Source organism: Sceloporus occidentalis, unplaced genomic scaffold (assembly GCF_023333645.1).
Source record: "Sceloporus occidentalis isolate IW3139 unplaced genomic scaffold, rSceOcc1.0.p SCAF_1, whole genome shotgun sequence".
Lineage (NCBI taxonomy): Eukaryota > Metazoa > Chordata > Lepidosauria > Squamata > Phrynosomatidae > Sceloporus > Sceloporus occidentalis.
Genome location: NW_028316981.1, coordinates 4,216,840 through 4,229,726, shown reverse-complemented (window position 1 = coordinate 4,229,726; position 12,887 = coordinate 4,216,840). Strand labels below are relative to the sequence as shown.

The 12,887-nt window shown below is 42.3% G+C and overlaps 1 protein-coding gene across 1 annotated transcript; it reads left to right on the top strand.

The window, feature by feature from the left end:
* The first annotated feature begins 356 nt into the window (after positions 1 to 356).
* On the top strand, positions 357 to 8,887 carry LOC149320430 (uncharacterized). Its single transcript, XM_089502075.1, has 2 exons — positions 357 to 450; positions 2,873 to 8,887. The coding sequence occupies exon 2, from the start codon at positions 3,173 to 3,175 to the stop codon at positions 4,433 to 4,435; it is 1,263 nt and encodes a 420-aa protein (XP_089358201.1). The 5' UTR covers positions 357 to 450; positions 2,873 to 3,172; the 3' UTR covers positions 4,436 to 8,887.
* The last annotated feature ends 4,000 nt before the right edge of the window (positions 8,888 to 12,887 follow it).

Here is a 12,887-nt window from a genome sequence, read left to right as displayed (position 1 = left end):
AGCCAAACACACACAGCTTCTGAAGGCTCAGCTATATTAGAATCCTATTCTTTCCCAGCTCATGTTGGATTGCATTTTCTACTGTATACAGTACATGCTCTGCCACCTAGCATTAAAAATTTGCATTTCTCTCTGTCCATCACCATCTTCGCAAGGCCAGTGCTGCCAAAAACTTCCAGCTAGATAGATGAAAAGGAGGAAAGGGAGGTTGGATGGGCATAGTATGACTCCATGAAAATGAGTTTTGATTTTAAGTGAGGTGTAGCTGTACTTAGAAGAAAGGGTCTGTGACTAGAGAAGTGCTGTTTGGTTTCCTCCCCTTCAGTTACTGATCTCCATTGAGGAAATGACTGTCTTTCATCAGGGAGGAGTGGGATCTACTGGATCCGGGCCAGAGTGCTGTCTACAAGGAACTCAAGGTGGAAGATGAGAGGAATGTGGCTTTTGTGGGTAAGTAATCCTTTTGCCATCTTTGGGAACCAAACTGAAATGTATCATAGAGACCTGGTTGGATGAGGTTGGGGTTGGAGGGTTAATCACTCTCAGTTTTGTCCACCAGGGTTCCCTGTTCAGCAGCAGGCAAGACCTGGGGGTGGGACTGGGAAGGTGGAGTTGCAGTAGTCTATCCAGATGCCATCCCAATGACCAAGTGCTCTGTCCCACAGTTTTCTGGATCTGAATGTGTTTATCTGAAACTGGGTGGAATGAATATGATGTGGGAGTGAAGGAACTGCCTATAGTTCTGTTGTTATAGACAGATCCCCATTTGGTGGAATTTGAACTTACTGAATCTCAGAGCCTCTAGTACACATCAGGAGGCTTATAGATCTTAATAGACTCCTGATTTCTCTTGGGAAGTTTCCTGCTACCTTGACAGGTGATCCTATTGAAATCTTGGCCGTTTCTAGAATGGAGAAATAGCCAGGACAGCAAACGTGATCACTCTTGATTGTACCCTCTCGCAGAGTGGAACCAAATCAGTTTCATGGTTTTCCAGGGAGCTGCAGTGAAACAAGTGAGATGGTGTCTCAGAGTGGGTCTGATCAAACACACACTAAAGCTTATATGAGGGCCTAGTCAGGCAATACAAAGGCAAATTTCCCCTGTTGACCTGTCAATGTCTACCCTGTGTTTTTTGGGTCAATTGTTGTGCACAAATTTCTCAACAGTAATACTTTTCAATTTCTGCAACCTGAGGATGTGAACAGGATTCTTGGGAGGGGTGAGAGCCACCACATATATGATGGATCCTTGCCCTTTCTAGCTAATTAAAAAAGCTAGAGGTGGACTGGCTGAGGGAGTGGTGAATATCTCACTAAAACAAGGCAGAGTTCCAACTTGCTGAAGGAGGTTGTTAGAAAACCATGACTAAAAAGCCCTCCTTGAATCCCACCATTCTACAGAATTATCAGCCAGTCTCTAACATTCCATTTATAGATAAGGTCCTGGGGCATGTAATGGCTTCCCTCCTCCAGAGGTTTCTGGATGAGATAGATTATCTAGATCCATTTCAATCTGGTTTTAGCCCTGATTATGAGACAGAGATGGCTTTGGTCACCTTGGTGGATGACCTTCTCTGGAAGCTAGACAGCAAGTGTGCCCCTGTAGGTTCTACAGAACCTCTTGGCAGCTTTTGATGGCATCAATCATACCATCTTTCTGAGTTGTCTTGCTGGGTTGAGATTTGGGGAGCACTGTTTTACAGTGGTTTTGCTCTGTTCTAGAGGAATGAACCCAAAACCCAGAAGGTATTGCTAGGAGACTTCTGCTTGACTCCATGGACATTGGCCTGTGGGTCCGTCAGGGCTTGGTTCTGTTCCCCATGATATTTACCACACACACACACACACACGAGAAAACACTGGGAAGGCTTATCTGTAGTTTTGCAGAGTTTGGTTCTATCAGTATGTGGATGACACCCAACTCTAATACTCTTTTCACTACAAACCAAAGAGGCTGTTTTTATCCTAAATGGGTGCCTGTCTTTGAAGAGCATTTGGAAACTTCAACTGGACCAAAGAGCTGCAGCCAGATTGTTAACTTGGGCTGGCTATGAGAAACACACAACTCCCTTGTTGCAACAGCTTTATTGACTGCCGGTCCATTTCCAGGCACAGTTCAAAGTGCTGAGTTTGACCTAAAAAGCCCTGTACTGTTCAGGTCCAGTTTATATGAAAGACCATATCCTTCCTTAAAATTAGCCCATGATTTGAGATCTGCTGGGAAGGCCCTTCTCTCTGTCCTAACACTCTAACAAGTACATCTGGTGGGAACATGGGAGAGGACCTTCTCAGTGGCTGCTCCCAGGCTCTGGAAATCCTTCCCAGAGAAGTTAACCTGGAACTTTCCCTGCTTTCTTTTCACAAACAAGAATGGATCCCAGTCTTTAGTATTTGTCACTTCACTGTTGGCGTGACAATGAAGAAAGAAACAGCTGTATCATGTCCCCTCAACATGCTTCTTATGCCAAATTTGCCTGGCAGATGAAATTTTTTAAGCGTATTCTTTGTGGATATGAAACATGCACAGTTAGGTCATTTGTAAAGTATTGTAAGTGAAGTTCTTCTTTCTCCATCTGAAGTATAGGTCTTAAACAAAGCAGAAGCCCCAACTGAGAGGCTGAGGTTGGCTCTTGCTGGGATTTAATGCCCCGCCTGTATTGCTTAGAAGCCTTCCCTTCCATGAGCATAGCATAAAACTGGTATGAGTCAGAAGGGTTCCCTAAGGGATGTGATGTGGAAGGGGAATCAATTTTATAGACTTATCTGAATAACTGGGCTGCATAAACTAATTAGGCTTCATTCCTAGCAAGATTCTCTGGCTTCTGTACTGAGCTACTAATGCAATTTTGTTTTTCTTTTCTGTCAAACAGGTAATGAGCAAGGCAGGGAGGAAGTACCTATGGTTTCATTACAAACAATCAAGCAAGAAGCAGAACTAGAGACTTTGGGAAGTCAAAAGAGAACAAAAAGGCACCATGGAAACCAGTCAAAGAAAGGAAAGAAGAAACCCTCTGCTTCTCTGGGTGCTGATATTTGTAAATTCCAGAACCCACAGGGAAATTTCAAAGGAAAAAGATGGCAAAGATGTTCTGTCTGTGGAAAAATATTCAAATGTAAATGGCAAGTAAAGATACATTTGAGAAGTCACACGGGAGAAGCCATATCAATGCATGCAGTGCAGAAAGAACTTCAATACTAGCGGTGCACATATGAAACATCAAAGAATTTATACAGGAGAGAAACCATACCAGTGCATGGAATGTGGAAAGAGTTTCAGTTTGAGCAGTACCCTTACTTTACATAAAAGAACTCATACAGATGATAAACCATATACATGCACAGAGTGTGGAAAGAGCTTCATTGCAAGATCTGCTCTTACTATACATCAGAGAACACATACAGGAGAGAAACCATACCAGTGCTTGCAGTGTGGAATGAGCTTCAATACTAGTGGAGCACGTAGGAAACATCAAAGAATTCACACAGGGGAGAAACCATACCAGTGCATGGAATGTGGAAAGAGCTTCAGTTTGAGCAATGCCCTTACTTTACATAAAAGAACTCACACAGGCGAAAAACCATATACATGCACAGTGTGTGGAAAGAGCTTCATTGCAAGATCTGCCCTAACTATACATCAGAGAACGCACACAGGGGAGAAACGATATCAGTGCATGCAATGTGGAAAGAGCTTCAGTGATAATGGAGGATATAGCAAACATCAGAGAACCCATGAGGGAGAAAGGACATATAAATGCATGGTATGTGGAAAGAGCTTCCTTAGGAATTATGCCCTTACTCTACATAAGAGAACACATACAGGGGAAAAGCCATACCAGTGCACAGAATGTGGAAAGAGCTTTGTGGATGGTGGGGCGTGTATTAAGCATGAAAGGACGCACACAGGGGAGAAACCTTATAAATGCATGAAATGTGGAAAGAGCTTTAGTAACAATGTATACTTACAGTCACATGAAAGAACTCATACAGGGGAGAAACCATATAAATGCATGGTATGTGGAAAGAATTTTGGTCGGCGGGAAAATTTACATTTACATCAAAGGACTCACACAGGGGAAAAACCATATAAGTGTACAGAATGTGGGAAGAGCTTTAGTCGGCGTGAAAATCTACAATTACATCAAAGGACTCACACAGGAGAAAAACCATATAAATGTCTACAGTGTGGAAAGAGCTTTAGTCGACGTGAAAATTTACATTCACACCAAAGAACTCACACAGGGGAAAAACCATACAAGTGCATGGAATGTGAAAAGAGCTTTAGTCGCCGTGGAAATTTACATGCACATCAAAAAATTCACACAGGGGAAAGGCCACATACATGTACGGAATGTGGAAAAAGTTTTAGTAGGCGCGGAAATTTACATTCCCATCAAAGAACTCACAAGGTGGAAAACCATATAAATGTATAGACTGCAGAAAAAACTTTAGTTGGCATGGAGATCTACATTTACATCATTCTGCTCACACAGAAGAATCCGCATAAATGGAAATAATGTAAAGGAACCTCGCTGATGGTGGAGCATTTATTAAGCATCTAAAATCTCATATGGGGAAGAGGAATATAATGTGGAAAGAGCTTCAGAATAGTGAAGCATGTGCTAAACATTGAAGAGCCTATACAGAGGAAAGAATGTCATTCAGTGTGGAAGTCTGCATCATGAACTCCCTTCTGTTTGCACATATCTGAACATTGAGGTCTCCTCAGTATTTCCTTAAGCTTATTGAAAGCAGCTTTCTTAAAAGTCCATAGTGAACCTCTGATGATGAAAGTTTTCCGTTTCTTCTGTGCAACAAAACCTGAAAGGACATGATCTACAATGCTTCCATCTTCAGGATTAAAATGGGAGTTCTTAAAGTTCAAAATGAACATATACTATGCTCATCTTTCCTCTTCCTGTGTGTAAGATATTCCAAGAAGACATGGTCAGTCTTACCCAGGATTTCTACCACATCCACCTTGTTCTACAGGTTTTTTCCCTGCTAGTAGAAATCAGATTCAAGACAGTTGATCCCTTGTTGGTTCTTCTACATCCTGGAAAGTATATGTGCTGGAATATGATGGACTTTATATTCATGGCAGATTTTATATTTATGGCAGCTATCAGGGTACTTGAAGTATCCCATTACTGCTGTATGTTCCTTTTAAAGAATTGATAATTTCTTCCAGGGTGCCATTGAATCTTTCATTCTAGTTCAGCGGTCTCTGGAAGATATCCTCAATGATGGCAGATTTTTCTTTGCCACAGTTTTAATCTAGATGCTTTCAGCCTATTTTGCATGACCCAGTGTCATAGATTTTCTCACACAAGTATACATTCTTCACATATATTTAAATGTAGCGACTTATATGTTGCCTTTTTCATTGTAATTTAAAACATGTTTCTTTGGTCTCCAGTAATTTCTTAATTTCATTAAGAATCTTAATGATGCTTTCACTGAGACAAACAAATATACAGAATATTTTCCCTGAATGTCAGTTAAAAGACATACAGTAGCTGTATTAGTTTGGATGAGTATACAAAGGGACCTTGGAGCACCTTTGAGACTAACTGAGAGAAGGAAGTTGGTAGCATAAGCTTTCACAGACAATGGCCTTGTCTGCACAGGCCAGGATACTCCAAGGGCAGCCTGGAGTATCCTGGACTGGGAACTGCCCAAACCTTCTCTTTACTTGGCCCTCCATCTCCACAGTGTGGCAAGCTGTTTGCATAGGCATCCTGCTGACCTGTCTGGCACATCTGGTACTAGTGCTGGTTGCTTATTTCTGAGGTCAGAACAATGTGCCCAATGAAGATGACACAGCTGGATGCTTTGTTCTGACCTTAGAACAAGTGATTGGTAACAGTAGCAGATGTGCTGGGCAGCTCAACAGGACACCTGTGCAGATAGCCACTGTGGTGAAGAAACAGAGGGCTCAGGATCTTCTTCATTTTAAGGTTGTTACACCCCAGTTCTGGTGCTGAATGTGCTGGATATTGTCTAGGCTGCTCACACCAGAATGGGTTTGGGTCTTTCGTCATCTGAATGGGATGCTGCCAGAAGTGGGGGACAAAACTGGCCTTTTGGCCCATGCAAACAAGGCCTGTGACATTTCCCTGAATGTTTTAGCAACTGATTATTTGCACAGGCAGTTAAACAGAGGTAGTGTGTCTTTATAATATCAAGTGGATTCCTTTTTTATAAATTCATTGGTTTTGGATGAAATATGCCACGTTTGGCTGGTGAGGACATGGGAGAACCACCTCAGTGGCTGCTCCCAGATTTTGGAACTCCTTCCTGATGTGAGTTTGATTTGCTCCCTCTCTGCTGTCTTTCTGCTGGCCAGCAAAGACTGCCTTGTTTAAACAGGCCTTCAGCTATAACTGACATGGGTTAAAAGGATATGTAGTTAGATGTGCTGTTATTAGTATGCAATATGTATTTCAAACATTTTAATTGTTTTAAAGCTCATGTCTAAAAGCAGTGTTTTAACTGGATGTAAAATGTTTTTTAAACTTTTGTACTCCATATTGTTTTGATTGTTCTAATTTGTAAACCTCTTTGAGTCCCATATGGGAGCAAACTAAGATATAAATGAAGTAATATAGGAAAGCTTATGTCTTGGAATAACAGCTCATATTTAAAGTGCTACATAATTCTTTGTTTTTTCCTGGTATCACTGACTACTCCTCTCCCCGGTTTTTAATGCAGTTTAGAGCAAAACAAAACTCTGCTTTACACTGTGGATAGGAGAGAGGATTTTCATCAGTTAATCTAAAGTAGACGATGAAGACATTGAAGTAATTTAAGATTTTTCATACCTTGGCTTAGTCATTAATCAAAAGACTAGGACTTGGAAGCGCAGCTAGGAAGGCAAGATTGCCCATGCCATCGCATTTCCCATTTCTATGAATGGTTGTGAAAGCTGGACAGTGAAGAAAGCTGACAGGAAGAAAATCAACTCGTTTGAAATATGGTGCTAGAGGAGAGGTCCACATACACTGTGGACTGCTAAAAAGACAAATAAATGGGTCCTAGAGCAAATCAAGCCTGAACTCTCCTGAGAATCCAGGGTGGCTACCTGAGATTGCCCTATTTTGACCATATCATGCACTTGACTCACTATAAAAGACAATAATGCTTAGCAAGGTAGAAGACAAGAGGGGGAAAAGATGGGGGGAAATCCTTAAAGATGGATAGAGTCAGTCAAGAAAGCCATGCCCCTGAGTCCACAAAGTGTGAGCATGGTTGCAGATGGCAGGGTGATCTACAGGTCTAACACCTATAAATGTTGGTTTCACCCTAAGGAAGCGGCTGCACTAACTGGTTCAATGCAGAAGGAGAGGGAGAGCTGGACCTGAAGAGGATCTGGGGTTGCTATGGCTAAGGAGTAGGCCCTTTTCACTTTCAGTATTAGTGTTGTACGTTCTGTATTTAGGAGGGAAGAAATGGGTACATTTTTATAGTAGAATGTCTATATTTGCTTCTGTTTTGTATTTTATTTTTAAGGTTTTAAGCTTGCATCCCACAGCACAACCAGAAGAGTCCAGCAAACAAATCCTGCACTGGCACCTCATTGGACTCTTGGAACTTTTGGGACAAGGCATATGTGTCTAATTTAATATATAAGATGTTGTATTGTTGTTAAACGTATATATATATTGGAACTTCAATTGTGATTGTGTTTACAATATGAGATTATAGTTGTCCATATAGAACCCAAAGACAGGTACAATGACATGTGTACTCCCAAAGCTGCAACTCAAGCCATGCCTTATGAGGAGCAGCTTAGGAAGCTGGGTATGCTTAGCCTGGGGAAGAGAAAGTTAGGAGGTGGCATGGCAGCTATATTTAAATATTTAAAGGGATGTCATATTGAAGAGGCAGCAAGCTTGTTTTCTGCTGTTCCAGAAAATACGGGAAAAGGATTCCCCCTAAACGTTAGGAAGACCTTCCTGATTGTAAGAGCTATTTGACGGTAGAACACTCTCCCTTGGGGTGTGGTCACCTTCTTTGGTGGTTTTTAAACAGGCTGGGTGACCATGTGTCAGGGGTGCTGTCATTGTGTATTTCTGCATGGCATGGATGTCCCTTGGGATCATTTTCAATACTATTATTCTATGAAAAGCAGCATAGCTTTTTTAAATAATCAAATACCAATGCTACCACTGTCACAGAGAAAGGTAAGAAAGCTGGCACAGCATTGGTCAGGCCTCACGTGGAATACTGTGCCCTGTTCTGGGCATCACTGTTCAAAAAGGATGTTGACAAGCTGAAGCATATCCAGGGGAGGGCAAATAAAATGGTGAAAAGTCTGGAAACCATGCCTTATGAGGAGAGATTTAGGGAGCTGGTTATGTTTAGCCTGAAGAAAGAGGTGATTTGATAGCCCTGTTTATTTAAGGGAGTGTCGTATTGAAGATGGAGCAAGCTTGTTTTCTGCTGTTCCAGAGAATAGGACCTGAACCAATGAATGCAAGCTAAAGGAAAAGAGATTCCACCTAAGCATTAGGAGGAGCTTCCTGACAGTAAGAGCTGTTTGACAGTGAAACACACTCCTTCGGAGAGTGGTGGAGTCTCCTTCTTCGGAGGTCTTTAAACAGAGGCTGGATGGCTATCTTTTGGGGGGTGCTTTGGTTGTGTATTGCTGCATGGCAGAATGAGGTTGGATTGGATGGTCCTTGTGGTCTCTTCCAACTCTATGATTCTATGATATTTATGCTGAAAAACAGATGAAAGGCCTTTCCCAACTTTGGCTTCAGAGTAAGAGAATAGGTTGTATCTGCTGGGATTAATCCCTCCCTGGCTCCCACCTCTTTTCTTTTTGCGTCATGCCTTAATTAGGTTGAAAGCCTGAGGATAGGGAACTGTTTTGTTGCTCTTTAACTTGCAAAGGCCCATGTACAGTGATGGTGCTACATATACATGTGAATAAATAAGTTGTTTTTGTTGTATGCCTTCAAGTCATTTCTGACTTGCGGCGACCCTAAGGCTGACCTATCACAGGGTCAAACCCTGGTCTCCAGAGTTGTAGTCCAGCACTCAAACCACTATGCCACACTGGCTCCTCAAATAATATAAATGGTAAAAAAAATATATTGAATTGTGCATAATATTAAAACCAGTCCACAAGCATAGCCATTCAAAGCAACAGATTAAAATAAAACACAGAGACAGCTCAGCACAGTTCTACAAGGTCTAGTCTCCCTGTCAGTCTTCAAAGACCTGCGGAAATAATTTTTGAAAAGAAGTCTTAACTATCCTTTGAAAAGATAGTTAGGACCTTGTGGCCTAACCTTCCTGGGAAGGGAGTTCTGGAGCTGAGAAACAGCCACCAAGGAGGCCCCCATCTTCCAACTCTATAATTCTATGATCATGTTACAACCAGATGTGCCCATAAAAGTGGTAGGATGGAGAAAAGGGTGTGCAGAGGAGGGCAACCAAAATGGTGAAAGATCTAAAGCCATGCCTATGAGAAGAGGCTGAGGGAGTTGGGTATGTTTAGCATGGAGAAGAGATAGTTAAAAAGTGATATGATAGCCATTTAAATATTTGAAGGGATGTCATACTGTAAATGGAGCAAGTTTGTTTTCTTCAGCTCCAGAGACTTAGGAGATAATCACATGAGGAAAAGGAGGGGAGCCAAGTGGATTGCTGCTGTCATTGCACGATTGGGCAAAGATTATCAGATGACTTCGCATTTATTGTGTCCTTATGCCATCCTATCAGTAAAGTGGAGTGTCCCCATCAATTTGCATTAACTGAAGTTTCCATTAATACAAAGCGATGGGGACATTCTACTTAACTGAAGGGAGGACAGGATAAGCACAACGCGATAAGGACAGGAGTGCTCTGCTTCGCTCCCTCCTTTCCCCCATTTGATAATCTCCTAGGACTCGGAGCAATGGATTGAAACTTGAGGAAATGAGATTGTGCCTCAACATTGGGAGAGTTGTTCAGCAGTGGAATATACTGCCTCAGAGAGTGGTGGAGTCTCCTTCCTGGGAGGCTTTTAAACAAGCTGGATTACCATCTGTCAGGAGTGCTTTGGTTGTGTATTCCTGCATGGCAGAATGGGGTTGGACTGGATGGCCCTTGGGTTCTCTTGCAACTCTATGATTCTAAAGGAAGAGCACAAAATACAGGCAGGCTCATATGGAAAAATAAAGTCCTTCAGATATTTAAAAAATAAAACCAGACAAAAACATGGATTTTCACACACACATGTACCCCAGCACAACAACTGGCAGGCTCCAATGCATTGTTTAGGTGAGATAGGCTTTATGTGGTCATTCATCAAATGTCTGTTGAAACAGTAGGAGTCTTGTCTGCAAAAGGAAAATGCCAGTCTAACTTCTCCAGGAAGGGAATTATAGACCCTGGGGGCAGCCACTGAGATGTACCTGTGAATGTGGTGAGACAGAGAGGAGGCCCTTCTGTTGTGCGCCTGCAATTCATTTCTGACTTATGGTGACACGAAGGCCACCCTTTCACAGGGTTTTCTGGGGCAGAGCAGGGAATAAAACCCCGGTCTCTGGGATTGCAGTTCAATGCTGGACCTCCCCAGCAGATCTCAAATCGCAGGCTGATTCATAAGAAATTGATTCCTCCAAATAACCTGGATCTGAACCATACACATGTTTATAAGTCATCACCTGCACTTTGAATTGTGTCTGGAAACAAACCCAAAGCCAGCGGAGCTATTGCAACAAGGAAGTTGCGTGTTCTCTGTTTGGGTGGCCAGACTGAAAACTAGGGCAGGCTCATCTACCTCAAAATGTTGTGTAGAAGGAGGAATTTCAACAGGTTGCTTGTCATGTGACCCAGCTGCTCAGATTCCCCTTTAGGTACAACCATGAAAGGTCCCCCTGTCTAAATTCCCCAGATCCCCTCTGATCTTGGAAGCTAAGCAGGATCAGCCCTGGTTAGTACTTGGATGACTACCAATGAGTCCCACATGTGGTGATGTGTGCCATCAAGTCCTTTCCAACCTATGGTGACCCTAAGGGTTACAGTTTGCAGGATTTGTTCAGAGTGGTTTTGCCATTGCCTTCCTCTAAGGCTGAGAGCATGTAACTTATTGTAGGTCATGTAGTGATTTTTATGGGCAAATGGAGATTCAAACCCCTGGTCTCCAGACTCATTGCCCAATGCTCAAATCACTACACCACACTGGCTCTGTATGTACACTGGAGGCTCCATTTCAGAAGATAGTTGGCAAAACTACCTCTAAGGGTTTATTGCCTAAGAAAACATTATGAAATTCATGGGGTCAATTCTCTTCTTGAAAAGTGTCCGAAAGTATGTTTTGTAAATAGCAAATGATTCTTCATTCAATTAATAGTAATAGGAAAATATTTCACAAAACATGCTTTATTGAATTGCAGACCATACAGTTGGCTACTGGTATCCACTAGTTTGGTTCCAAGACGCCCGTAGATAACAAAATCCGTGGATGCTGAAGTCCCATTAAGTACAATTGTGTAGTAAAATTGTCTCCCTTATAGGAAATAGTGAAATCAAGGTTTGCTATTTGGAATTCATACCTTTTTATTATTTTCAAGCCATGGGTACTTGAATCCATGGATAAAGAATCCGTGGATACAGAGGGGCAATTGTATTATGTAATATAGAAATGTTTAGTGTATGTTGTATTCATAGGCTAGATTTTTCAGGATGAGGATTTGTGGTGCAGACCAGATGACTTTCTGGGTTTAGTTTTCAACAATGTTATTTTCAACAGTCGACAGTGTGATGCAGCAACTAAAAAGGCCAATGTTATTAGGAAAGTAATAGTGCCACTGTAATCTGCTCTGGTCAGGCCTCACCTGGAATCCTGTGTCCAGTTCTGGGCACCACCATTCAAAAAGGATGTTGAGAAACTGGAGCGTATCCAAAGGAGGGCGACCAAAATGGTGAAGGGTCTGGAAACCATGCCCTATGAAGTATGCCTTAGGGAGCTGGGTATGTTTAGCCTGGAGAAGAGATGGTTAAAAGCCATTATGATAGCCCTGTTTAAGTATTTGAAGGGATGTCATATTGAAGATGGAGCAAGCTTGTTTTCTGCCTGTCCAGAGACTAGAACACTAGAACTAGAGCACTGAACAATGCTACAAGAAAATAGATTCCATCTAAAGATTAGGAGGAACTTCCTGAGAGTAAGGACTGTTTGACAGTGGAACACACTCCCTCGGAGAGTGGTGGACTCTCTTTCTTTGGAGGTCTTTAAACAGAGGTTGGATGGCCATCTGTCGGGGATGCTTTGAGTGAGAGTTCCTGCATGGCAGGGGGTTGGACTGGATGGACCTTGCAGTCTCTTCCAACTCTATGATTCTATGTTGGTACTTACCTGTGATACGTCCATTTCCAGCAGAGAAGGTTCAAACATTCTACAGATTTAGTTGCATTTGATAAATCTTATTAAAATGCAAAGTCTCCCTCCCAACTAAAACCTGCCTGGTCTCCTTTCCTTCCCCTTCTCAGTTTTCCCATCACCTCTACCTTTCCCCAGTACTCTCTGCAATGACCCCCTTTCTCTGTTATACCCAAGCACAAACCCTTCCCCTCTTTTGAGGGAAAGCAACGGATGTAGGAGTCCAAGAAATGGCCTCATTCTAGCCACCCTTTTGTTTTCCCACAGGCTGTCATCTAGGTGGCTGTTCTCCTGGAAGGACAAAGTCGGAAAAACTGCCATGCAACACAAGAGGTGAAAGAGATCAAAGAAGGTAGTTGTGGAGCCAATGGTTTTCCTTGCATAACAGGTCTAAAAGAAAGAACACCAAGTGCTGCTCAGTTCTACTTTCCTTTCCAAAGGGGGAACAATGGCCTTTCTCTGTGTAGGGGAATATACATACAGAGATTTCAGAGTTAGAAGGCATTAGA

Bases quoted from the DNA above. Each gene is read 5' to 3' on its own strand.
- LOC149320430 (XM_089502075.1), top strand. From the start codon at position 3,173: ATGCAGTGCAGAAAGAACTTCAATACTAGCGGTGCACATATGAAACAT.